This window comes from Bos mutus, chromosome 18, assembly GCF_027580195.1.
Source record: "Bos mutus isolate GX-2022 chromosome 18, NWIPB_WYAK_1.1, whole genome shotgun sequence".
Taxonomy (NCBI): domain Eukaryota; kingdom Metazoa; phylum Chordata; class Mammalia; order Artiodactyla; family Bovidae; genus Bos; species Bos mutus.
In genome coordinates this window covers 7,423,880-7,448,582 of record NC_091634.1, presented here as the reverse complement: position 1 = coordinate 7,448,582, position 24,703 = coordinate 7,423,880, and the positions used below count along the sequence as shown (strand labels likewise).

Genomic DNA, 24,703 nt, shown 5'->3' with positions numbered 1-24,703 from the left:
AGAGACACCAGGGTCACAACCTCAAACAGACAAAAAGTTATTGACTAAAAAGTTCAAAGTTTTAATCCAAATTTGGACAAGTGCTAGGAAAAGCAAACTTTGGCCACAGAAACCATTTCTAGGTCACGGGAGGCGAGAGGCTCCAGATCTTCAGGTGGTCCCGCCAGGCCACGCCCTCACGCTCTGATTGGCTGCCACGTCTGGGCGGGTCAGAAGCTGGACTGCAGCAGGGTGACTCTCAGAGGCCACGCCCCCTCGTCGGGGGTCCGGGCGGGGGGGGCGGGCTCGGAATCCCAGGTCTGCTCCCAGGAGGCGGGGCCTGCGCCGCGCCCACTACCTCTGGGGGAGAAACCCGTGGAGCAGGAATTGGCTGTTGGAGGAGATCTTCGGGGTGAGGACGCCTGGGGCGTGGGGTCTGACGGAGGCGGCGGCGCAGGGGGAAGAGGGTCCCCTCGACAGTCCAAATTTCCACCTGGTGAGGACGATGGGGAATGAGAATGGCAAACTCAGGAATCCCGAAGTCCAGCCGCCGCCCCCCGCCTCCAGGCCTTTCCTCTCAAACCTAGGAGTCCGGCCTCCCTGCCCACTGCTCTCCTAGACTCAGCACTCCTGCACCCCAGCCCCCTCCTGCCTGGAATCTAGCACTCCCAAGCCCTGTCCAGGTTTTCTCTCATCAAGACAAAGGATTCCCAGGGGCCCTCAGACCCCTCCACATCACGACCTGAGATTCCAGACCTCCGACCCCTCCTCATCCCTAAAACCTATAAGTCCTAAGTCCCCAGCTCATTCTCACCTGTCATCATTCCCCGCCACTGCGATGCCTCAGCGGCCAGTGCTTGAGAGAGGCTGAGGACTCGCTCCCGGTGCCCTTCGGATGTCAGCAAATAAGGGGTGGTGTTCCTTGGACTAGAAAGAAAGAGTTTGGCGAAAACTTCAATTAGCCAGTACAGTAAAGGATACAGTGCCGCGCGTGTCCTTCTGGGAGTTGTAGTCCCTAGCACGTGTCTCTAAAGAATTTTAAACGTGGAGCGACCCTCTTTTTTAGAAGCCCGCGTGCATTGTGGGATTTGTAGTCCAGTTGCCCGAAAATTTCGCCGATTTCCTGACAGGGGGGCGGAGTTTGCTATAGAACAAGGAACTGCCGTTCTCCCCGCGAACTAGGGTTTTCTGATTCCCCAAGAACTCAAGCGACTCTAAAAGATTCTGAGATCTGTACTTTAGTACTCAAGAGACATTAACAGTAATACTACTCCCCTTCTATTTTTTATTTCCCTCCTTGTTGCCTCGATCTCCAATTCCTTACCTGCTCCAGGACCCCGAACTTCTGAGCCATTTCTGGGCTCCTGAGTGTCCCAAGACAGGCTGCAAAGGAATGGGGGCGTTAGAACTCCACACCCTGGAAGTTCCCATGTTCTCATTTTGAGGGTGAAGGGGCTCAGAGGATAAAATTGCCCCAAAGACACTGCTAATTCTTAACTTTACCTGAACTCCTGGGACAGAGGACAGAGTTTGGAAAATCACCACCCCCCAACTTCCCCACGCCTTTTTGCATTCTGGTAAGCAGCTTCATATGACTTAGATAAGCCTGATGATGTGAAATTGATATTTTAAGACAGGACAGGAAAATTAAAGATCAAAGTCTCTCTGTGTGCTTGTTTGGGGCTCCTCCATCCCTAATGTGCAGTAGCTCATTAGGAGCTGAGCTCCTCAGAGTTGGCAGTGCTTGCTCTGTTCTGAAGATCATTTCTTTTTTCCCTTTCTTCTGACACTACCAATGTAACTTCTTAAAAGAATAGCTTCTTTCACAGTCTGCAAGGGATCATAGTAACTTGCTGCTGGCTTTGCATGTGCTTCCCTAGACTATGTATCCTTGGTGAACTTGAGGTGAAATATCACTATGTTATTTTGCTTCTTTGCTTTAACTTGTCTGGCTGCATCAAGTCTTAGTTGTGGCACTTGGGATCTGAGTTGCATCATGTGGGATCTTTTGTCACAGTGCATGGGGCTTCCCTGGTGGCTCCGTGGTAAAGAATCTGCCTGCTAATGCAGGAGACTTACTTGCTCAACAGAGATGTGGGTTCCATCCCTGGGTCAGGAAGACTGCCTGGAAGGCTATAGTCCATGGGGTTGCAAAAGAGTCGTACATGACTCAGTGACTAAACAACAGATTCTGTAGTTGTGGCGCACAGGCTCAGCTGCCCAGAGACATGTGGGATCTTAGTTCCCAGACCAGGTATCAAACCCTCATCCCCCGCATTGCGAGGCAAACTCTTTAACCACTGGACTGCCAGGAAAGTCCTGTCAATATGTCATTTTGATGTTCGATCTTTTGTCTGGAAAACAGATACGAGTGTGCCTCTTGACTTCTAACAGATGGTGAAACAGTTCTCAGAATTTTCTGAGTCTCTCTCCAAAGTTCTAATCCTGTTTGGCTCAAATAAAAGTCCCCTTTTTTCTTGTTAACTTGATTTTAATAGAATGTTCATCGACAAGATTCACAGATGAGCCCCCTGTGACAAGGCCAGAAACAGACCCTCCAAATTCACATCCCTTTTGTCATAAATGATTAATGAAGCTTGTTGCCCCCGAAAAACTAGCTAGACATAGAGATCAGTGTTTGATATTCAACAGACTTGAGATGCCCCCCATTTACAAAAACAATCACAACCACAAAATCACCCCACTTGTCTAATTCCTTCCTAGAAGAGTCTTAAGATGAAACTATCCATGGGGAATTCCCTGGTGGTCCAGTAGGCAGGGCTCCATGCTGCCACAGCCAAGTCCTCAAACATGGACTGAACCCAAGCCCTAAAATCCCACAAGCTGTGCAGTGGCACAGCCCAAAACAAAAAACAAGTGAAAAAACCATCCTGCCCAGACACTTTGATCTTCAGATTGGCAGTGTGATCTCCATGGCAACAGAGTAAATACATTTTTTTTCTTTGCCTTTGACAGCATAGTAACTGAACAGGAAAACTTAGCTTCCAATCCAGCTCTAAAACCCACTCCTCCCAGAGGAGTGAGAATGCTGGTGAGGATGGAGATGTTGCCTCTGGCCCATCCTGTTCTCCACTGATAAGGGAGACAGGATGCTGAATTCAAAACAGGTACAAGTAAACCCGATATAGAGGAAGGAAAAAACCCCCATTTTACAGAGAGGAAAACTGAGGCTCCAACCAGGAACTGAGAACCCACTGCCGCTTCACTGACCCACCCCCGTTTCCCTCACTTTTTGTTCCGCATCAGGCTGGCGTCTGGCTGGGGACAGTGTCCTCCCCAGGGTGAGGAGCCGGGGGGAGGCTGGGCGAGGGAGAGGCAGTCCACACTCTTGATTTCTTCGGATTCTCTCCAGCTGCTCCTGAGCACTCATCCGGGGTCGGGCCAGGGGGACCTGGGGAGATGAGAAACATCTAGAGGTTCCAACCATGGCCTCTGTTTTCTCTCTTCCCTGAACCTCTCAGCCTCCTGTGTCTTGGGCTTCCCTCAAAGCTCAGTTGGTAAAGAATCCGCCTGCAATGCAGGAGACCCTGGTTTGATTCCTGGGTCCAGAAGATCCCCTGGAGAAGGGATAGGCAACCCACTCCAGTATTCTTGGGCTTCCCTTGTGGCTCAGCTGGTAAAGAATGCACCTGCAATGCGGGAGACCTGTGTTCGATCCCTGGAGAAAGGAAAGGCTACCCACTCCAGTATTCTGGCCTGGAGAATTCCTGTGTCTTGCCCTTCCCAGTAAGTTCAACCCTGGATCTTGAGGACTTATTTCTACACCTGGAGCCCAGGCTGACCCTCTGCTGGATATGCTCAAGTCCTTCCATATCCCACAAGGCTCTCAGGACAAAGGTGTTACACTTCCTGTGTGACTGGTTGCTACCCACCCACCTGTCTAGCCTCAAGCCCATCAGCTGCCCTATTGGAACCTGTAGTGCCAGCCTGATCAACACCCACTCTTCTCTGGACATAACAAGTCTCTTGGAAGTAGTAGTCGGGACTCTGGTTTGCTCATGATTTAAAAAAAAAAAAAAAAAAAGTCTGGTTTCAATCAGCTTTGAAAACATTAACATGAAGGATGAGATTTATTGTGTAACTAAGATCATTAAGAAGATCATTTTGGGTTTGCCTGAGGGAGGACTTGACAAGTTCTTTAGTGCCCTCATAACCAGAGGGAAGAGACACACAGGGAGACTGTCCTGTGATAATTATGGTAATTATGGTTATCTGCCACAAGCCAGGGAACTTTGAAGCTTCCAGAAGTATGATCCTGACGACACTTTGATCTTGGGCTTAGAGCCTTAGGAACTCAAACCATGAGAGGACGGGGATGAACGGAAGGAGAACTTGAAATCTGGAACATTCTCAATCTATCTGCTTTGCAAGGAAGCTTGCTCTGAAGAGAATGCCAAGGGTGTGGCCGGAAAACCATTTGCTAAGAGATCAGGCATGTGATGTGTGAGTCCAGTAAACCAGCTCAGCAGAAAAGCTGCCCAGTCAAAACGAAGGAGACAGAGACGGGATAAAATGAAGGAAGGCTGTTGGACATCTGGGATGCTCTGAGCAGGAAAGGGGCCAACAGAGCAGCAAACATGTGTTATCTTTCAGGAAAGGGGGTAATTTGGACACAGACGTGAACCCAGAGAGAACGCCACGTGACAGTGAAGTCATGATGCCGCAAGCCCAGGAAGTGATCCTTCCCTAGCGCCTTCAGAAGGCGCGTGGCCCTGTGGACACCTAGATTTCAGGCTTCTAGCCTACAGAACTACAAGACAATACATTTATTGTTTAAGCAAAAAACAAAGGGAAGGTGAGTGGGGATAGAACTCTTGACTGCAGTCTCCAGTTAGAAAATTCTAGGCAGACAGCTTGGATCTGTACCAATCACTGCAGTTTACTCGCTTTGATTTGACCGATCCTGGGTCACACGGCCCCCTGGAAATTGGCCCTATGGTTTTTGTTTTTTCCTGTCGAGCCGTGGGGCTTGTGGGATCTCTGTTCCCAAGGATTGAATTTGCGCCTCTGCAGTGAAAGCCCAGAGTGTTAAGCACAGGACCGCCAGGGAGTTCCCTGGCCCTGTATCACCTACTTCTTCACAACAGGCTAGACCTCTGACCCGAAAGTCTCCGCCAGGGGCAAACTGAAACTTTTGACACATCCACTTGCTTCAAAGACAGCCCACATGGGTGGATATTTTTAGCCATTTGAAGCCTGCCTGTTTTAAATTCTTCCTGAAGTTGTAACCAGCATCTGCTAGCCACAAGCAGGATTAACTTGTAGCTATAAAAACCCCACCCACGTACCCCCTCAACAGGCTGCTGCCCTTAGGAAACTCCCCTCTGTGCTGCTAAGCACATCACCTAGATCCTCAAGTCCCTTCTCCAGTCTCTTCTCTCCTGTGAGTCCCCTTGTCCCCGGTCCCTCTCCTCCTGGGCGGTGGCCCCCACGCAGTGACCTCTGGAGGGTCCCTTGCAGTGAGGGACTTATTCCACAAGCAAACCGGTCAGCCACGGACCTACTGAAGCTCTTTGTCCTACTGCCACCTAGTGGTTATATCTTTTTCCTTGATCAGTTCTGAAATTCCTGGCTCCCCTCGCCCATAGGGTTGGGGGAGGAGACATTCCCAAGATAATTCTTTTTTTTTTTTTTTTTTTTGACGCGCGACATCGCATGTGAGGTCTTAGTTCCCGGACCAGGGATTGAACCTGCACCCCCTGGATTGGAAATGCGGGATCTTCATTCACCACTGGACCTTCACCGGGGAAGTCCCCCAAGATGTTACTTGGTGCAGCCCCAACCTGATGGCTCAAATGGCAAAGAATCTTCCCGCAATGCGGGAGATGCAGGTTCGATTCCTGGGTCTGTAATATCCCCTGGGGAAGGGAAAGGCTGCCCACTCCAGTTTTCTTGCCTGGAAAATTCCATGGACAGAGGAGCCTGGCGGGCTACGGTCCATGCGGTCGCAGAGTCGGACACGACTGAACGACTAACACTTTTCAGCAATCCTTAACACACACCACTGAAAATAGTTCTTCTCTTCCTAAGAAAGGCCAGATTGAGTATTTGGTTTCCACCCGATAGTAAGGAAGCAACAGAGAAGCTTTTAAACCTATTCGAATAAGCAATCATAACTGGCATTCCATCGCCCTAAAAGCCAGCCAATCAGCGCCGGCCCTGCGTTTCCGAAAATCAGCCAATCAGCAACAGACACAAAGCTTCCCCAGCTTATGATAGAACAACTCAACACTCCAGGCTCCACAAGTCCACCCGTGTCCCAACTCTACGCCATATGACATCAACTCTTCGCTTTGCTCAGATCGGCTGGGTCTTACAAGAGGTCCGTCTTGCCTGTGCTGTGCTAAGTCGCTCAGTCGTATCCAACTCTGCGACCCTTTAGACTGTAGCCCGTCAGGCTCCCTTGTCCATGGGATTCTCCAGGCAAGAATACTGGAGTGGGTTGCCCAAGTGGCCAAGGGATCCCTCCTCCAAGGGATCTTCCCAACTCAGGGACTGAACCCAGGTCTCCTGCATTGCAGGCCGCTTCTTTACCATCTGAGCCACAACGGAATAAATTCAGCTTTGTTTCCTATACAAAGCAGCTGCTTTTTCCTTTATCCGCTCCATGCCTTTACATGCATAGCCTGTTCCCTTTTGGAGTACAGTTTCCTGCACAGCCAAAGTTTTTTCATTCATCCAGACACAGCTTATTGTTGTCGTCCTCGTTTAGCCGCTAAGTCATGTCCAAACTCTTTTGCTTACCTAACCTTTAAAAGGCTTCCTAATGCTGAGTCTCCCTAGGAAATAGCTTAACTCTGTTAGATGTGTGTAAGGATTGCATTCATGCCTCTCCCCCATCAGACTCCAGCATCAGGAATAATTCCTGGCAGGTCCCCCAACACCTTCCACATGGGCTGGCCCCTAGAAGATCAGAATCTTGAACAAATAAGGGAATTTGGGGTTTCTTCCTGCACTCGCCAAAGTTTAGGGAGAAAGAGAGAAACAGCAACTCCTCTTGACACTGTACTTGGATTAGTCATCTGCTGATGGTTTAGTGAGCATCAGAATGGTCCTGCCAAGTCCAGCGGCCATGCTTTCCTGCAGAATCTGTTTGCCAGCTTCAGGATGGGGGAAGCCACAGGAAAACAGGGTGCTTTCAATGCAGGGGGTGCCAGTTCAATCTCTAGTTGGGGAACTAAGATCCCACATGCAATGTAGCACAGCCAAAAAAAATAAACAGCAAAAACAAAGTTAAAAAAAAACTAGAGATTGTGATGCAGAGATTCACTACACTGGCAAACTCAGAAACATAGGTCCTTGAAAATAGGACGTGGTCTGGGGATCTTGCCTTGTAGGGCCTGGCAGTTAGGAAGGGTCTGACAAATTCATTGACTTGAACTGAACTACCCTTCAGTTGGTGGATGGCATTCCGGAGGTCAGAGTTCTGTGCTCGAAAGAGGCCATGTGCAATTGTATGGGTTGCTCACTGCCCAAGGGCTGAGCCCTCCATTGATGGCTCCAGGTTCTGCCCACGTAGAAGGGGGCGCCTGTCTCTAATTCACAAAAAAGGTATCCTCTAGGCTAATAGAAGCCCTGGCTTCCTAAATCCCCACTTCAGTCTAGACATTTACACCAGCTGTTGTCCTGCTTTGCCATGGATAAATTCTTTGCCATGGATTCCTTCTTCAAGGTCTGTCTGCCTCCAGGAAACCATCCCCAACATGTCCAGGTGGCCTGGGAGCTGTCCCCTGAAGTCCCCAATGATATGTGCTTGCAAGACTTTCGATCTTCACTGTGTCACATGGAAACTTTAGTTGCAGCACGGGAAGTCTCCTAGTCTGGGGCTGTGGCATGCAGGATCTAGTTCCCTGACCAGGGATGGAACCTGGGCCCCTGCACTGGGAGCACGACTCTTAGCCACTGGACCACCAGGGAAGTTCCTGATCCTTGTTCTTTTTACCCAAGGTGATCAGGTAAAACTGGAAGCTCCCACTGGTCCCGCAATGACTTGCTCAGTGGGCACTGGTTGGGAGACAAAGAAACTGAGGCTGTGGCTTGAGATTCTGAAATGGGAGATTACAGCAATGCTGTTGATGACCTTGGGGCTACAGAGTGGAAACTCCCCACAGACGAAATGATGAAATGAGCAGTCAGTTCATTGCTGACCTTCAGGGGTTTGTGTTTATGAGCAACCAAGAGACTAACCAGTGTACTCAATTAAAAGGACAGGGCCCAGACAAGACCCTTTATTAGGGAGCAGACAAGGGAACTCCCAGTGGTTAGGACTTGGCACTTTCACTGCTGTGGCCTGGGTCCGTTCCGTTTGGGGAAGTAAGCAGCTTGGGGGAAAAAAAAAAAAACAGATGACACAGCAAGAAACTCTACAGAGGTCACCTGCTTCATCCTCAGGAACCCCCACCCATGGTCCTGCCTCTTATGTCCAACTTGATGATGGTACTGCTGGCCCGACCAATGACCTCTGTCCCCAGAGTCCTCAAGCCACCAGATGTCGTGTGCATTCACTGCGTGTGAATAGTTAGGTTCTTGGCTTCCTTTGTACTTGGATGTGTGACATGTTTACTAAACCTTTTCCTGAGAAATAAAAAGCGGCTGATATTATAATCTAATTTTATTCCACTGACTCCTTCACTTAAGTAATTTACTGCTCTGCTTTTAGCTTGACATTTAAATGGCGATATTATTTATAGCCTTTATCCCATTTCATATGCAGATTCATACATTTTATTAGAGAAATGGTAATGTATTTGATGAAGCATGTGCTCCAGACAGAGTAGGGCATGGCCCCACTCCAGTATTTTAGCCTGGAGAATCCCATGGACAGAGGAGCCTGGCGGGCTGCAGTCCACAGGGTCACACAGAATCGGAAATGACTGGAGCAACTTAGCACACACACACACGCTGCTCCAGACACACACAGTACACAGTATAAGCACCACATTACCAGTCTAGAATCTGCAACATTTTGCATTTTAAACTCTGGCAGCTCAGTGGTTAGGACTTGGCACTCTCACCACCCGGGACTGGGGTTCCAACCCTGGTCCTGGAACTAAGAACCGGCAAGCTGGTGGAGAGCAGCCAAAACAAAAACAAAAACGGCATCTGAGGTCCCAAGGGTTTTTAAAAAAGTTTGAAAACCCAGTATATCTAGAATCTGACTCCCTCTTGATGTCGCCACTTCTGCCACTGCTAAGTCGCTTCGGTCGTGTCCGACTCTGTGCAACCCCATAGATGGCAGCCCACCAGGCTCCCCGGTCCCTGGGATTCTCCAGGCAAGAACACTGGAGTGGGTTGCCATTTCCTTCTCCAATGCATGAAAGTGAAAAGTGAAAGTGAAGTCGCTCAGTTGTGTCCAACTCTTAGCGACCCCATGGTCTGCAGGCCACCAGGTTCCTCCATCCGTGGGATTCTCCAGGCAAGAGCACTGGAGTGGGGTGCCATTGCCCTCTCCGGTTGCCACTTCTAAGTCAGTGCAAACAATTGTTATCAGTCCCGGCCAAATATCCCACTGGCCCCTCAACCACGATTCAGGCGGTATCCACACAGTCCACTTCCCCAAGTGGCCGCCAGAGAGCACCAGTCTCCACTTGTGGAGACTCCCGTTCCTCTGCTCAGAACTCTCCATGGCCCCAGCTCACCCAGTGTCAAAGTTAAGTCCTCACGTTGGCCCACAAGGCCCGGCTCGGTCTGCCCCTATTACCTCTCTGTCCTCATCAGCACCCCCTTCCCCTTACTCGGTTACTCGGTTCCACCCACACTGACTTTCTAGCTGCTCCTCCAACACGCCAGACTCTTCAGAACCTTTGCAAACACTCTTCCCTTTGCCTCTAACGCTCTTCCACCAGACATCCCCAGGGCTCCTTCCCTGACAGAAGCCTCCCCAGATCAAAACATTTACAACTCCATGCCTTCGCCAATATTCCAAATCCCCTCCCCAGGCTGTTTTTATTTATTTAGCACTTACATAAAATAATTTACAGTCAATTATTTACTATCTACCTCTTCCCACTAGAATGTCAGATTCATGAGAGAAGGATGTTTTTTTCTCATCTTGCTCACATTTGTGTCCTGAGTGAACTTTCCTGAATGATGAAAATATTCTATATTTTCACTATTCAACAGGATAGCTGCTGGTCACGTGTATCTCCTGAATATTTGAATTCCTCAAATGAAAGTGATTTTTTATTTTATTTCATTTAAATTCATTTAAACTTAAATAGCCTCATGTGGCTGCTGGCTACCTTATTAGATAGCAAAGAAGGCATTAAGTAAATGTCTGTTGAATGAATGATTAATGAATGAATGAATGAATGAAGTGCTTGCTCAAAGTCACTACTTTCAAACTTCAGGGGCATTCACCTAGTTGGACTCTTCACAACAGCTCTGGGTGGTAGACACTGCTATCAGCTCCATTTTGCAGATGAGAAAATGGAGGGAGAGAGGTTTCTTAACCAACCCAAAGTCACACAGGTTAGAAGTGGCAGAGACAAAATTCAATCCCAGTGCTCTTAACAAATCTCTCTCTCTCTGCTCTGGGGTGTGGCTTAGAATGCTCCTCTCCCAGATATTTCCCCAGAAGTAGGGGATCTGTAGTGGGCAAAGGGTTACAATGGACCCAAGGAGATTGGATGGACTGCCTACCTTGGTTCCTGGCTGAGGGGAAGTGGGGCGGCGACCCTCGGGGCTGGAAGCCCGGGAGACCCTTGGAGATACAATTCCTGGAGGAGCAGAATGGGACGGGTGAGGATGTGGTGAGGATGCAGAATGCCCAGTGAGTCCCTCCCAACCCCAGATGCTCACCTGAGCGAGGGATGGAGAGCTCTCTGTCGCCCCCTGGGGGCCTCCCCCAGTCCACCTCGGGGGACCGGGATGAGCTCAATTCCAGGGACTCCGTCAGGCTCTGGGGAGGTCAGGAAAGTGGATAATAGATCACTAGGATTACAGTTTTCAAGCACGTAGCAGTACAGACACTGCATAAGTAGGATTAAGATTGAAAACCAGGAGCCAGACCTTGTTTTCAAACCTCAGCTCTGCCATTTTGCTTGCTGTGTGACCTTGGGCAAGTTACTTTCCCTCTCTGTGCCTCATTTCACCCTTTTGATATGAAGACCGAATGGATACAAGGAAGGCACTTAGAACAGTGCCTGGCACATAAACCTTTGTGGCTTTGCCCAGACTTTCTCTAGTTGCAGCGAGTGGGGCTACTCTCTAGTTGCCGTGCATGGGCTTCTCACTGTGGTGGCTTCTCTTGTTGCGGAGCACAGGCTCTAGGTGGCACGGACCTTAGTAGTTGGAGTACTTGGGCTTAGTCACCCAAAAGCATGTGGAATCCTCCCGAACCAGAGATAGAACCCATGTCCCCTGCACTGCCGGGTGAATTCCCAACCACTGGACCACCAGGGATTCCCACACTGGTCCATGTACGAGATTTTATAACGATTATGCATCTGGCATGGTGTTAACTACTTTACCAGAATTATCTCATCGAATCCCCTCAGTAAATGTATGAGATGCTATTATTATCCCTATTTGACAGATGGGGAAACTGAGGTTCAGAGAATGAGGTCAATGACTGATGTCACAAAGACAGCAGAGGTGAGATCAAAATCCAGGTCTCCCAGATACATGACCTGATGATCAGGGCCGGCAACAGTTCTACTCAGCTATGACCACAATGGCTCCTGGTTCCTGAGGGCTTACTCTATGTCAGGCACTTTCTAGTTACTTTCTAAAGAGCCCTGCAGGGGAAGGAAATGGCAACCCACTCCAGTATCCTTGCTAGGGAAATCCCGTGGGGAGTCTGGTGTGCTACAGTCCATGGAGTCACAAAAGGGTTGGACACGGCTTAGCGACTGAACAGCAACAAATGGCAGTTCTAGCCAATGTGTGAGAATAAAAACTTGTAAGGAATTGGGGGTTGGAGCTGAAACCAAAATCCTACTGTTTACAGATGTGAATGTCTATTTAGAAAAACCAAAATAAACTGCAAACAAATGTTTAAACTTAAAACTCCCCCCCCCCAAAAAAAACCTTGCAGGGGAGGGATTAAGATCAGTGGTATCAGGTAAATGTTTAACAAATGCCCTCTGGAAGAAAAGAGCCCTCCTTTGCAGCAGTCTGCCAATTTCCATGGTGTAAATACTCCCACCATAGTCAATTTTCAAGCTACCGACGTGTCATCACTGAGTGTGGAGTTGAGATGCAGGCAACTGGACCTTGCGAGGTATTGGCAACTCACCAAGTTGTTGTGTTGTGGGTCAAGCACACATCTGGACTATGACCATAATACCAAACGAGGAAATAGAGGATATGTACCTGGGGTTGGTTAGCCGATCAAGGGTTAAAGAGGTGAGTGGGTAGTGGGTTAGGCCAGGGGCAGACGGGACAGGAAACTGGAGGTGGCAAAGATGTGTGTGGCCTCACCTCCCTCTCTGAGGACTCCTCGCCTTGGAGAGCAGGGGATGGGGAGTCAGGCTCAGTGTTGGACGGTGGCTTCTGGGGGCCCCCCAGACCTGCCAGCGTGTCTTCCACCATCCACAGTTGCTGCTGAGCAGATGCTCTGTCCTGGAGAGAGGAAAGGAATCTGTTACTCAGAGGTGGGAAAATGCAAGGAGGGTTAAAGTTGGTAAGCCATGGAAAGGGTCTGAAATTTCCCCATTCTACTGACCCATTACCGTTTATCATAAATATTGTCTTTTTCTGCACTGTTCTGCCGTGTTGCCTCTGTTGTAAATAGGTGACCATATAAGTAAATATGAGTCTGTTTCTGAATATTCCATCCCTTTAGTCTATTCGTCTAAATTTGTGTCTGTACTACACTGCCTTCTTGTTAACTGTAGCTTTAAAGTCAGACACTATCCAGTTGTGTTCGTCCTCGGGCTTTGTTCTTGGAGGCTGCCTTGGCTTACTCTCGGCCTTCTGCACTTCCAGAGACGATTTAAAGTCAGCTTGTCAATCTCCACATATTGTACTGGGACAGCAGATCCCTGCTGGGGAAGTCAATCTGTGGAGACCACATCTTTATACTAGTATATTTCCTATCCATGCACATGGTACATCTCTCCATTTATATAGGCCTTCTTTAATTTCTCTCAATGACATTTTGTGGCTTTCAGAGTAGATGTCTTGCATATCTTTCATTAGACTTCTTTCAGATAGCTAATTTATGTTAATTGTAAACACTAGTGTTTATACATACTTATTTTCTAATTGTTGGTATTAGCATACAGGAAGATGATTTTTGTGTATTACTCTTGCATTCAGTTACCTTGCTGGATTTGCTTATGCTAACAGATTATTTTGGAGATTATTTTGGATTTTCTACATATACAATTTCATCATCTGTAAGTAAAAACAGCTTTACTTTTTCCTCTTTGGTCCTTATACCTTTGACTTATTTGTTAGACTCACTTGTACTGTTTAGGATCCCTGGTACAACGCTAACTGGAACTGGCAATAACATACATCCTGGCCTTATTCTGAACATCAGGGGAAAGATTTCAGTATTTCACTGTCAACAACAATGCTTTGCTGTAGGTTTGTTATCGATGCCTAATCAGGTTAAAGAAGTAGTTTATATTCGTACTTTGCTGAGAGATTTTATTATGAAAGGATATTGAAAGTCAAGTGCAAGTGAAGGTGGCTCAGCCGTGTTTGACTCTTTGCAACCCCATGGACTATACAGTCCATGGGATTCTCCAGGCCAGAATGCTGAAGTGAGTAGCCTCTCCCTTCTCCAGGGGATCTTCCCAACCGAGGAATCGAACCGGGGTCTCCTGCATTGCAGGTGGAGTCTTTACCAACTGAGCTATGAGGGAAGACCCTGAAAGGATATTACATTTTATAACTGTTTTTCTTGCATTTATTGAGATGACCGAGTGAACTTGGGAGAGCAAGGCAGGGCTTGGGGGCTTGGGGCAGGGGTGTACCTGGGGGGACCCGAGGTGCAGCAGGTACTCAAGGGTCTCTCTCAAGGTGCCCAGCTCCCGCTCCAGGCTGCTGTATGTGTCCCAAACACGCTCTCGCTCCTCAGGTCCCAGAAAAAGAGAGACAGTTAGCATGCCCACCCACCATATCTTTCCCCATTCTATCTTTTCCTAGCTGAGCAGGAGGAAGTGTCCCCTGGGGCTATATGGACCACAATCCCAAGGGCCTCTGCTCAGACTACTGGGAACCCCAGCATCTGTGTGGAACCTGCCATTCAATGAACAGCTAGTGCAGACATAGAACAGCTTTTCCTGAATCTTCTGGATTACCTCTGCACTCCTCTAGGGTGACAGAGTCCACAGATCTAATGAATTCTTGGACAGACAAAGCTACAAACTTTATGCCCCACAGGGCAGCAGAAACTTCTTTGACAGTCCCAATAGTAACAAGAGCAGCTAACATTTATTCGGCACTTACTTAGCATTATTTGGCACATTTACTTGGCACTGTTCTTAGCTCTCACTTAATTCTTGTGAGGTAGGTACTATCAATGTCTCCATTTTACAGTAACAATAATTACAGCTAACACAGGTAATGCTTACCATATACTTGGTGCATAGGCGTTAAATATTCTGTGATTCGTTTACATATACTTATGAGATCTTCACAATGGCCGTAAGATGTAAATATTACTTTAATCATCTCAAGTTTACAGAAGAGGCATCTAAGGTCCAGAAAGGTAAAGTAACTAAAGTTCCCTTTAGTAACCACTTGGAGTCCTGGGGTCTCCTAGGAGGTATGCCCCTTCCCAGACGCTCACCTGAGTCAGGTGACAGAGAGTGGCTCTCACACTGACTAATCGGTCCTGCAGGAGGCGCTGGTGCCCCCAAGCCCTCCCAGGAGCTGCAGCTTCCCTGGTTGTTTGGCCCAGCTGCTGTCGGGTCAATTCCAGGGCTGCTTCTAATTGCTCCTGCACCAAGAGAGAAGATGGTTAGACTTCTGAAACCATACCCAGCCTCAGGGCAAGAGAAAAGCTGGCTTCTGGTATCCTCTCGTATCCTGGGGGTCAGGATGGGCTAAGGGCAGGTGGAGAGGCCAAGTGTCCCCCTCCCTCCCCTGTCCCAGAGTCCTGTACCTTCTCCTCCTGCCTCTGATCTATCTCCTCCTGCAGCCTTCTCAGGAGCCGGTCCTGCCCACACAACTTGGTCAGCAGAGTCTGGAGAAAGGAAGACAGGAGCTGCTAATGGACCAGACATGGCTCTTTGCCCTGCCCACCCTCCCACCTTCCAAAACATTCTATCCCCAATTCTGCGAATTCAACAAGGGTTGCATCAGTAGCACTTACATCTGTCTCCAAGCTTTGATGGAAGGTTGAGTCTAGAGGGGGTCCTGGCTGAGGAGAAAGAGAAAAGTTGGGGGTCACATGCCCAAACAAGTCCTCATTGTAGCTCAGTGCTGAGCTGAGCCCTATTTCTACTGGCTGGCACCCCTTGTCCTTATTACCTTTGTTCCAAGCTTTAGCAAAAGCAAACCTCAGTAGACTAATTGCTAGATTTTTGGCTTTAGGAAGACCCAGTGGGCTTTGCTACCAAATAACTATAGCAAATACAATAACCGATGGAGAAAATTTAGACAGTTCCTTTGTGATTGAGAATAAAACAAGGATGCTCACTGCCACTGTGACAGTTTAACACAGTATTAGAGATCTTGACAAAAGCTGTAACTTAAGAAAAAGAAAAGTGTAAGGGTAGGAAGGAGAATGATAAAACCATCATTATTTACAGATGATGCACTCATCTGCCCTGAAAACCAACAGAAAAAAATTATTAAAAGAAAAAAAAACAAAAAAACTTTAAAAATTATTAGAGCAAATAAGAGAATTCAGCAAGGATGCCTGATGTAAAAGGAAGATACAAACATCTCTACATCATCAATAACTATTAATAGAAAATAATTTTTAAAAAAGAAGAATACACCATTCAAATAAATATAAAAACTATCAGTGTTACCTTAACTAATGGCATACAAAATCTCTATGGAAAAACTTTAAGACTCAAATGAAAGATGAAGTAGATTCTTGAGAGTCCCTTGGACTACAAGGAGATCAAACCAGTCAATACTAAAGGAAATTGATCCTGAATATTCATTGAAAGGACTGATACTGAAGCTGAAGCTCCAATATTTTGGCCACCTGATGTGAAGAGCCAATTCATTAGAAAAGACCCTGATACTGGTAGAGACTTGAAGGCAGGAGGAGAAGGGGACGACAGAGGATGAGATGGTTGGATGGCACCACTGACTCAATAGACATGAGTTTGAGCAAACTTCAGGAGTTGGTGAAGGACAGGGAAGCCTGGCGTGCTACAGTCCACGGGGTCACAAAGAGTTGGACACATCTGAGCGACTGAACAAGAAGATTGTGTGAATGGTGGAGAGGTATTCTGTATACATATGCTGTTTGCAGGCTGTTTTTCAGGAGCTGAGTTTTCAGGAGCCCTAGGAAACTGACATAGCACCTATGCAGGCACCCTGAAATGCCCAGCCTTCTCCAGGCACACTAGTCAATGAGATGACATTCACTATAGCAAAGAAAGCATGGGAGGGGCTCTGGCAGGTTCAAGGTGCCCCAGGATACCTACCAATAAAACCATGGAAGCCCGGGTCCCAGGAGGCCTTGGAGGGAGCTGGAGATATGTGGAGGTTCCAGAGTGGGCCTGGGAGGAATATTCAAATAGAGATGTTTAGAAATTGGCATGTCTTAGTAACAGATATAGAAAGGATGTGTCTGGCATTGAAGTGCCATAGGAGACTCTCTGAGGTTCAGAACTGGGCCCCCGAACTTCAACTATCTTTTCTCCAGCTGTGTGCCACTGTGGCGACACGCAGGATGATAAGAAATGAACAGCCTGCAAAACAGTCCCAGGGACCAATGAAAGTTGCAGTCTACTCTTACTCTCACATTTGTGGTTAGCTCTGGATTTTCTGGGCTGCAATCCCGTGATGCTCAGAGAAAATAGTAGGTGACCAATTTGGAAAGAGAAAACTGGACACACGAGGCAGATGCAATGCACACTGTCTCTCACAGTACTGTATCAGAGGAGCATATTCTGGACTATTTCATAATGTTTAAGGGGTAATAACTGCCAAAGGCTAGCCTGAAGACAGCCCTGAGAACTGACAGGAGATAAAGTTCACTCTCCCTTTCACATTTGAACCCAGCTGCGATTATGCTGAACTACAATCTCCATGATACCCAGGGGCCAATGGCTTAGAGACTGGCCTGGAAAGGCAGCCCGCTGGCCATATGGGCATTGTAGTCCCTCTCCCTGCCATCTCTGCTCACCGGTGTTCTGGCCTCTTGACTCCAGTGCTGAGGACTCCTGGGAGGCCTTCCTCCCCTTGCCTCAGAAGACGGTCCTCGGCGGGGAGTGGGGGGCCTGGAGAGGGTCTGGCGCTGGAGGCCCCAATCCAGGGGAGGCCGGACATCGATGCGACTCAGAGGGGTATGGGGTCTGGCAGAAGGTGCCGCGTCTCCAGAGGAGGGCGGAGGTCTGCGTGCAGGAGCAGAACGGGGCCGGGGGAGGCTCGGAGGCGAGGGAGGACGAGAGAGGGGTGTGAACAGGCTGTGGAGAGGAGAGAAAAGGCGAACTGCGTCAACAAGAGCTCCCTCATCCCACCATCCATCAAGTCAGCCTCAAAGACGTGCCTCCCTTCAGTGTGTCTCATTGTCTCTCTGGAGCAGAACTCTCCTCTAGTAGCTCGATCCCGAATAATTTCCCTCTTTGTGACATCCCCTCCTTAGGACTTCTCAACAGACTCTGACCCAGCAAGCGTCCAGCAAGTCACACACACCTTCGAGAAGGCGCTAAGCCACGCCCCTAACCAGTCCCAGCCCTGCCCTTCGGCCACGCCCTCAGAATGCCCTCGGAAGCTCAGCCCTGTAGAACCTTCTCATCCCAGACTCCCTCGTCCAACTTACTCTGGGCTCCTCGTCCTCCGAATTCGGGGTCCAGATTGCAGGTCAGCCGTGGGGCTGGGAGTGAGCAGCCCGGGTCGGCCACGACCTCTGGAGAGCCGCGCCACCTCTGGTGATTCTGAGCCGCGCCCCTCTTCCGTGCCCCTGTTCACTTCTGGGGGACCACCGGGGCCTCCTGGACCCTCCCCAGTCTGGGGCCGTGCAGATGACCTCGGTTGCCCACTAAAGAATGGACACAGAAAAAAGACATCACTCCTTTGAATCTTATAACAGCCCTTATTCTCATTTCACCGACAAGGAATCTACAAAGAAAAAAAAAGGGAGGTAGTGCACTATCAACCATTGTCCGCATTTTGCAGATGGGGAAACTGAGGCCTGAGTAGTGTCTTGTGCAACGCCACAAGGTCCATCCATGTCTCTGGGCCCAAACTATGAATCTCCAGACCGAACAATGGGGCAAGTAGACAGAGACAGCCTAGAGCCTTCCCTTTTTTTAATCTGACATTGTTTGGGTGGCAGCCTCATGGGGTGGAGATTTCTGGGGGAGCAGTATTGATAGACATGGAATAGAACCGGACATGGAACAACGGGACCGGTTCCAAATTGGGAAAGGAGTACGTCAAGGCTGTATATTGTCAGCCTGCTTGTTTAACTTATATTGCAGAGTACATCATGCGGAATGCCAGGCTGGATGAAGCACAAGCTGGAATCAAGATTGCCGGGAGAAATATCAGTAACCTCAGATAACCACCCTTATGGCAGAAAGTGAAGAAGAACTAAAGAGCCTCTGGATGAAAGTGAAAGAGGAGAGTGAAAAAGCTGGCTTAAAACTCAACATTCAGAAAACTAAGATCATGGCATCTGGTCCCATCAGTTCATGGCAAACAGATGGGGAAACAATGGAAACAGTGAGAGACTTTATTTTTGGGGGCTCCAAAATCACTGCAGATGGTGACTGCAGCCATGAAATTAAAAGACACTTGCTCCTTGGAAGAAAAGCTATGACCAACCTAGACAGCATATTAAAAAGCAGAGACATTACTTTGCCGACAAAGATCCATCTAGTCAAAGCTGTGGTTTTTCCAGTAGTCATGTATGGATGTGAGAGCTGGACTATAAAGAAAGCTGAGCACCAGAGAATTGATGCTTTTGAACTGTGGTGTTGGAGAAGACTCTTGAGAGTCCCTTGGACTGCAAAGAGATCAAACCAGTCAATCCAAAGAAAATCAGTCCTGAATATTCATTGGAAGGACTGATGCTGAAGCTGAAACTCAATACTTTGGCCACCTGATGCGAAGAATTGACTCACTGGAAAAGACCCTAATGCTGGGAGAGACTGAAGGCGGGAGGAGAAGGGGACGACAGAGGATGAGATGGTTGGATGGCATCACCGACTCCATGGACATGAGTGTGAGCAAGCTTCGGGAGTTGGTGATGGACAGGGAGGCCTGGCATGCTGCAGTCCATGGGGTCGCAAAGAGTCGGACAGGACTGAGCGACTAAACTGAACTGAACTGAATACTGATGGACAAAGTGGTCGGCGGAGAGAGATACTTTTTGCCGATTGGAGATGAAGTTTCCTGGAGGTGGGGCCTGAAGGGCGGAGTCGCCTTAGCTAGAAGACCAGTGATTAGACAGTGAAGGTGTCAGGGTCTCAAGGGGAGGAGTTTGGGATGATTAGCTGGGCCCAGATTGGAGGTATAGGATCAGGGGCGTGGCCTAGGCGTATACTCACCAATCGTCCCCCTCCGCGCGAGAGGCCCGTCCCAGCGCGCGTAACCAGCCCCGCAGGTCCTCTAGCGTGTCAGCAGCCAGAACGTAGGTCCTCATGCCCGGGTGCTCTGCCTGCGAGAAGAGAGAGCTGGGGGACCAGGATATCGGGCCCTCTAAAAAGAAGGATGCCATGGACCCTGGTAAAGGTCTTTTATCTCCAGTAATGGATGCTGCATGCCTGCCCCCACCGCCCAGTGCCTTAGTTCCCACTGGGGATGAAGGGACTCACGGTGAAGGTGAAGCGCCGCCCTCGGGGAGCTCCTGGCCCATCTGGCCTGATAATGTAGCTGGGCAGCAGGACGCTTCCCAGGACGCTCTCCTCGCGGCTGTCTGCAAAAGAGAGGCTGGGATAACGGATCACACAGAGACCTGGAGGCCCAGAGACTTGAGGAAAGGGAGACGGGGAGGGGGGCCCCCGCCCACCCCATTACAGCTGGGGCACTGACCCTTGTAATAGAAGAGGCAATGGCCAGAGAGGACGAACCAGCGGCGTTTCCAGAGCCGGAGCCCGGAGCTGTCCTGGGGAGACAGAGTGGAAGTAGAGAGGGGCGGGGAAAAGGTGGAGACAGCGACACTTGGAAGCAAAGACCCACAGAAAGGGGAGGAAAAGAGAGACATATTAGATGGAACAGATTCAGTTGGAGAACTGGAAACCAGTGGGCTGCAGCTGAGGGGACACAGATTTTAGACACAGCGGGACCTGAGTATGACTCCCAACCCCAGCACTTTCACACCGTGCCCTTAAGCAAGTCATTTCTCCACTAGGAACCTCATGGTTTCTCATCTGTCATTCGGGGATTGAGAAATTACAGAAAGACTGGGACAGAAAGATACTTCACCACACACTGGCATCAGCTTTCTGTAGGATAACTTGGCCCATTTAATATGGCATGTGAGACAGAGAGGTCAAGAAGGTGATGCTGAACCATACCCTGCATCTCCCCATTTCCTCTGACAGAACTAATCCATCTCCAACCTTGTTCTCCTCTTCTCTTCCATCCCTTCCCACAGGAGCAGCATGATCTTTTAAAAAAGTATTTTTTTTAACTTATTTATTTGGTTGTGCCAGATCTTAACTGCAACACTCTTGATCTTCATCCTGGCATGTGGGATTTTTAGTTGCAGCGTGTAGGATCTACTTCTCCATTCAGGGATGGAACCTGGGCCCCCAAATTGGGAGTGAGGAGTCTTAGCCACTGGACCACTGGGCAAGTCCCCACTCATGATTCCTTAAAATTATATATCAGATCATGTGAATCCCCTGCTCAAAACAGAGATGACTGTCACACTTAGAATAAATCTCAAATTCCTTACCCTAACTTGCTGCCTTACAAGGCATCTCCAACTCTGGTACACATAAGAATCAGCAGCAGGGCTTATTAAAACACAGACCCCTGGTTCCCACCCCCGGCGTTCTCCACTCAGTAGATCTGGGGTGGGAGCTGACAATTTGGATTTCTAGAAAGTTCTCAGGTGATGCTGATACTGCTGGTCTGGGACCACTCTTAAAGAACCCTTCCCTACCTCCTGTCGCTCCTCCTTCTCTCACTTTAGCTTCCACAAAACACCAAATTTTTGCCTGCTGCATGGTCCTTTGCTTTCAGATTCCCTCTGCTCCCCAGATCTTAACACAGTGGGATCCTTCTTGACATATAATTCAGCTCAAATGTCATCTCCCCAGAGACACCTTCCCTGACCAACAGTCAAATGTAGCTCTCATCCTTCAGCCACCTTCCAGCACATTTTCCTATGTTATTTCTTCCTGCTGAGTCACTAGGTCATGTCCAACTCTTTGCAACACCATGGACTGTGGCCCACCAGGCTCCTCTAACCACGGGATTTCCCAGGTAAGAATACTGGAGTAGGTTGCCATTTCCTTCTCTGGGGATCTTCCCAACCTAGGGATCAAACCTGCATTTCCTGCATTGGCAGGTGGGTTCTTTACCACTGAGCCACTGGGGAAGCCTGTGTTATTTCTTCACAGCGCTTCATTTCCCACCATCTGAAATCATCGAATCCATTTTTATATACATTAATTTATTATTCATCCCTGCCATCTTGGATGTAGCTAGATACTTGTTTATTGACATGATATGTGCCCCAGGGCTTGGCACAGGGTAAATGTTCAAGAAGTAGTCATGGCAGGAATGAACGAGTTGACAGAATAAGGGAGGTAGCAGGGATAGGGGAAAAAAAAAAACATATTTGGAGACTTGGAAGGAGAGAAACGGTGGACAGCCAAAGGCACAGCCTCTGACATCACTTGGAGGGTCCTTTCCCTTCTCTCACTCACTCTACCTGTTTATGAAGCCAGCCTCGGATGTGCACAGGGAGGTTGGGGTCCCTTCTGAGAGCATTGCCCCGCTTGCCGGCGTGCACCTTGCTCACTGCCCGGGTGGACTTCTGAGGAGACAAGGAGGACAGAAGTGAACACGGACTTGGGATGGGCTTGGTAAGGCATGCAGTGGGACCCAGGCAACCCAAGGCCCTCGCTCAGCTGTCTTTAGAAACCTGGTCAAGGAGGGAGCTGAGTTTGGGCATTAGAATTGTATGTGCATAGTGCAGAGTTAAGAGACACTTTCCATGGGTGGAGAGAGGTGTCTGGAGTCAATGAAAAGGCCATTGACCACTAGGGAGGGACTTTGGGAATAAAGGGTCCATTGCCAAGGAGATCATGCCCTTAGCCACCAAAGCCAGAGATGGAGATCCGAAGCCTTTGGGATCTGAACCAGCAACATGGCTGAGTCCCTGGTGATGAGTCAGCTGGAATCAAAGGACACCTTTGATTTGCCAGGGAATGTCATTCCATAGTGACCACATCCAGGGTGGTGGTGCGAGCTCCAAATCCCTCCATTCCAATAGATGCCACCCCCCCAACCCCCGTCCCCACGGATATCCCAGGCCAGATTCCCAAAGAATGCCCTTCCTTGGCAATGGTGCTGACGAAGGTCAGAATCAAATCTACAGAATCTGAACTTGGGAAGCTGGAAATGAGTGAGGGGAGGGGCTGGAGGACAAGAAAATGAATGTCACTGCTGAACTTTGGTCTGGGAAGATGATTTGGGAGGCAAGTATCTCGGGCCCCATGAGGCCTTATGGTCAGAGAAAGGTCTTTCCTTTATCAGATTTCAGAACTGGGGAGATGGCATGGCTAGAGACAGGATTTCTTAGTCCCTAATAAGTGTAGACACTGAGTTCCTGGCTGGGGAGGGGGGAGGTCACGGCTGGGGAGTGGCCTTATCCTAGCAACCAGAGTCATGCAGGGTTGTTAGTCTGGCTTCAAATTAGGAAAATACCGCGGGGTGGGGACAGCTGGGAGTGCCTCTGAATTCCTAGCTTTGGCGGGTGGGCAATTTGGGACCTTGCTAGGTCTGGCAGACCCCATTGCTAAAGATCCTTGCTCTTGACAACCGGAGTCCCTTGGGTGGCGCCAAAAGCAGGGCTTGGAAACAGGAGGATGGGGGAGCCCAGAGCACCCCCTGGCTCCTCCCCAGCCCCACCAAGAAGTCGAACCTTGGTGCTCAGGCCGCTGAGCGAGGAGATAGTCGAGGCGCTGCTGGCTAGGCTGAGACTGCTCCGAGGTCTGCCGTCCTCCATTGGGGGCTTGAGGAGAGAAAAAAGGGAGCTGTGTGCGCCTCTCTCTGCAGATGACCCGGGTGGGGACAGAGACAGGGTCAGGGGCTTGCAGGTCGGAGGAGGCTGAGGAGAAAGAGCCTGTTGTTTGAAGCCTGGGGGGTGCTGGGGGAGGCCCGGGCCTGGGACCGCATACCAAGAGTGATGCCAAGAGAGGTGGGCGGCCCTGGCAGCTGTGGGGAGGGGAGAGGGGAGTCATCTGTAGCCCGGGCCAGAGAATAGGGGCCCCTTTATTCTTGCCCCCCTGCCCTCTGGCCAGGAATTTGACCCTCTCTGTGCTCAGGAACCCTTCATTCCCTGACTCTTTCCGGGGCTACCCCCGCCCCGGCAGCTACCTGTCTCCTGCCCTCCCTCCCACTTGCACCCCTAAAACATCCCTGCCAAGTCCCAGGACACCAGGAATGTGCACTCTGGCAGCTCCTCGCAGCTCAGCCAGGGGACTTACCAGCTCTGGGGTCCGGAGGGCAGAGAGCACACGAGGGCAGCGTGGGTGCTGGGACACCCAGCCTCAGTCCCCCTACTCGGCCGCCTCTCAGGGGTCGCCTCTCATAGCCCTCCGCTCTCACCTGCTCATCCACACCCTTTTTGTCTCTTTGTCTCTGATGGTGTCTCTTCCTCGGACGATCTCTCTTCCTCTTACCCTGTCTCTCTCTCTCCAGTCTCACCTTCTGTCTCCGCGTCTCTGGCGCTCGAATCTCTTGTCTCTCCCAGTCTCTCCCTCACTCCTTCTCTCCTCTGCAGCACCCCCACCCCACTTTCTCTCCGTCTTTCTTGTTTCTGTCCAGTTCTTTCTCTGGGACTCACGGAGTTCTCGTCTTTAAGTCTCCATCCCCTTTTCTCTCTCTCTCTCTCTCTCTCTCTCCCTCGCTGTCTCGCCCCGTCTCTCCCTCTCCCTTACAATCTCTTTCTCTTTCTCTCCATGGCCCTCTACGACCGCTCTTTCCTCCTCTCCCGGATTCCCCTTCTCACTTTCTCTCTTCCTCGCTCGCCCAGTTTCTCTTTCCTCTCTGCGGGTCCTTCCCTCCCTCTGCCAGCCGCCCACGCGTCTGTCTCCCCTCCCAATCCCAGCTGACCCCGCCCCTCTTGGCCTCCCCACCGCAGCCTGACCTCTGGCTCAGCTGCCCCCGCAGCCGAGGGGAGGGGTTGGGGGCGAGGTCCAGCCCCTTCCCCGACCGCTAGATCCCTGCTGGACTGGAGACTGGGCCACCGGGGTCCCATAAAAGCTGAAGCTAGGATTCCTAAATATTTGGCGAGTTGGAACTGGGCCTGGACTCCAGGGCCTCAGTGGATTGGTCGCTGTCAAGGGCCGGGGTCACTGGCGCACCCTGAGTAGAGATCACTAGGATCTTGGAAGGAGCGGGGGCTCAGACTCCTGGACACCTGGAAAGGTGTGAG

The 24,703-nt window shown here is 49.7% G+C and overlaps 1 protein-coding gene across 6 annotated transcripts; it reads right to left on the bottom strand.

Moving 5' to 3' along the window:
* Positions 1-64: 64 nt before the first annotated feature.
* On the bottom strand, positions 65-24,335 carry PLEKHA4 (pleckstrin homology domain containing A4). 6 transcript variants are annotated; one of them, XM_070387369.1, is made up of 20 exons: positions 23,754-24,335; positions 23,189-23,374; positions 21,974-22,078; positions 20,122-20,194; positions 19,905-20,005; positions 19,638-19,747; positions 17,906-18,124; positions 17,270-17,549; positions 16,566-16,640; positions 15,272-15,319; positions 15,062-15,142; positions 14,747-14,896; positions 13,929-14,027; positions 12,424-12,564; positions 10,801-10,900; positions 10,642-10,718; positions 3,230-3,391; positions 1,304-1,362; positions 794-906; positions 65-472 (listed from the first exon to the last, which is right to left on the bottom strand). In XM_070387369.1, the coding sequence occupies exons 2-20, from the start codon at positions 23,270-23,272 to the stop codon at positions 210-212; spliced, it is 2,340 nt and encodes a 779-aa protein (XP_070243470.1). In that variant the 5' UTR covers positions 23,273-23,374; positions 23,754-24,335; the 3' UTR covers positions 65-209. The 6 variants fall into 6 exon arrangements, with proteins under 6 accessions (XP_070243470.1, XP_070243469.1, XP_070243473.1 ...); XM_070387368.1 differs by having other exon boundaries at positions 23,189-23,278; positions 23,754-24,334; XM_070387372.1 differs by lacking the exon at positions 3,230-3,391 and having other exon boundaries at positions 23,189-23,278.
* Between the last annotated feature and the right edge of the window lie 368 nt (positions 24,336-24,703).

Excerpts from the sequence above, each read along its gene's own strand:
- PLEKHA4 (XM_070387369.1), bottom strand. The coding sequence starts at position 23,272 with ATGGAGGACGGCAGACCTCGGAGCAGTCTCAGCCTAGCCAGCAGCGCC. Across the intron at positions 14,028-14,746 it reads CTCTCTGTCACCTGACTCAG|GAGCGAGAGCGTGTTTGGGA; the intron begins GTGAGCGTCTGG and ends CTGGGACCTGAG. Across the intron at positions 907-1,303 it reads AGTTCGGGGTCCTGGAGCAG|TCCAAGGAACACCACCCCTT; the intron begins GTAAGGAATTGG and ends CTTTCTTTCTAG.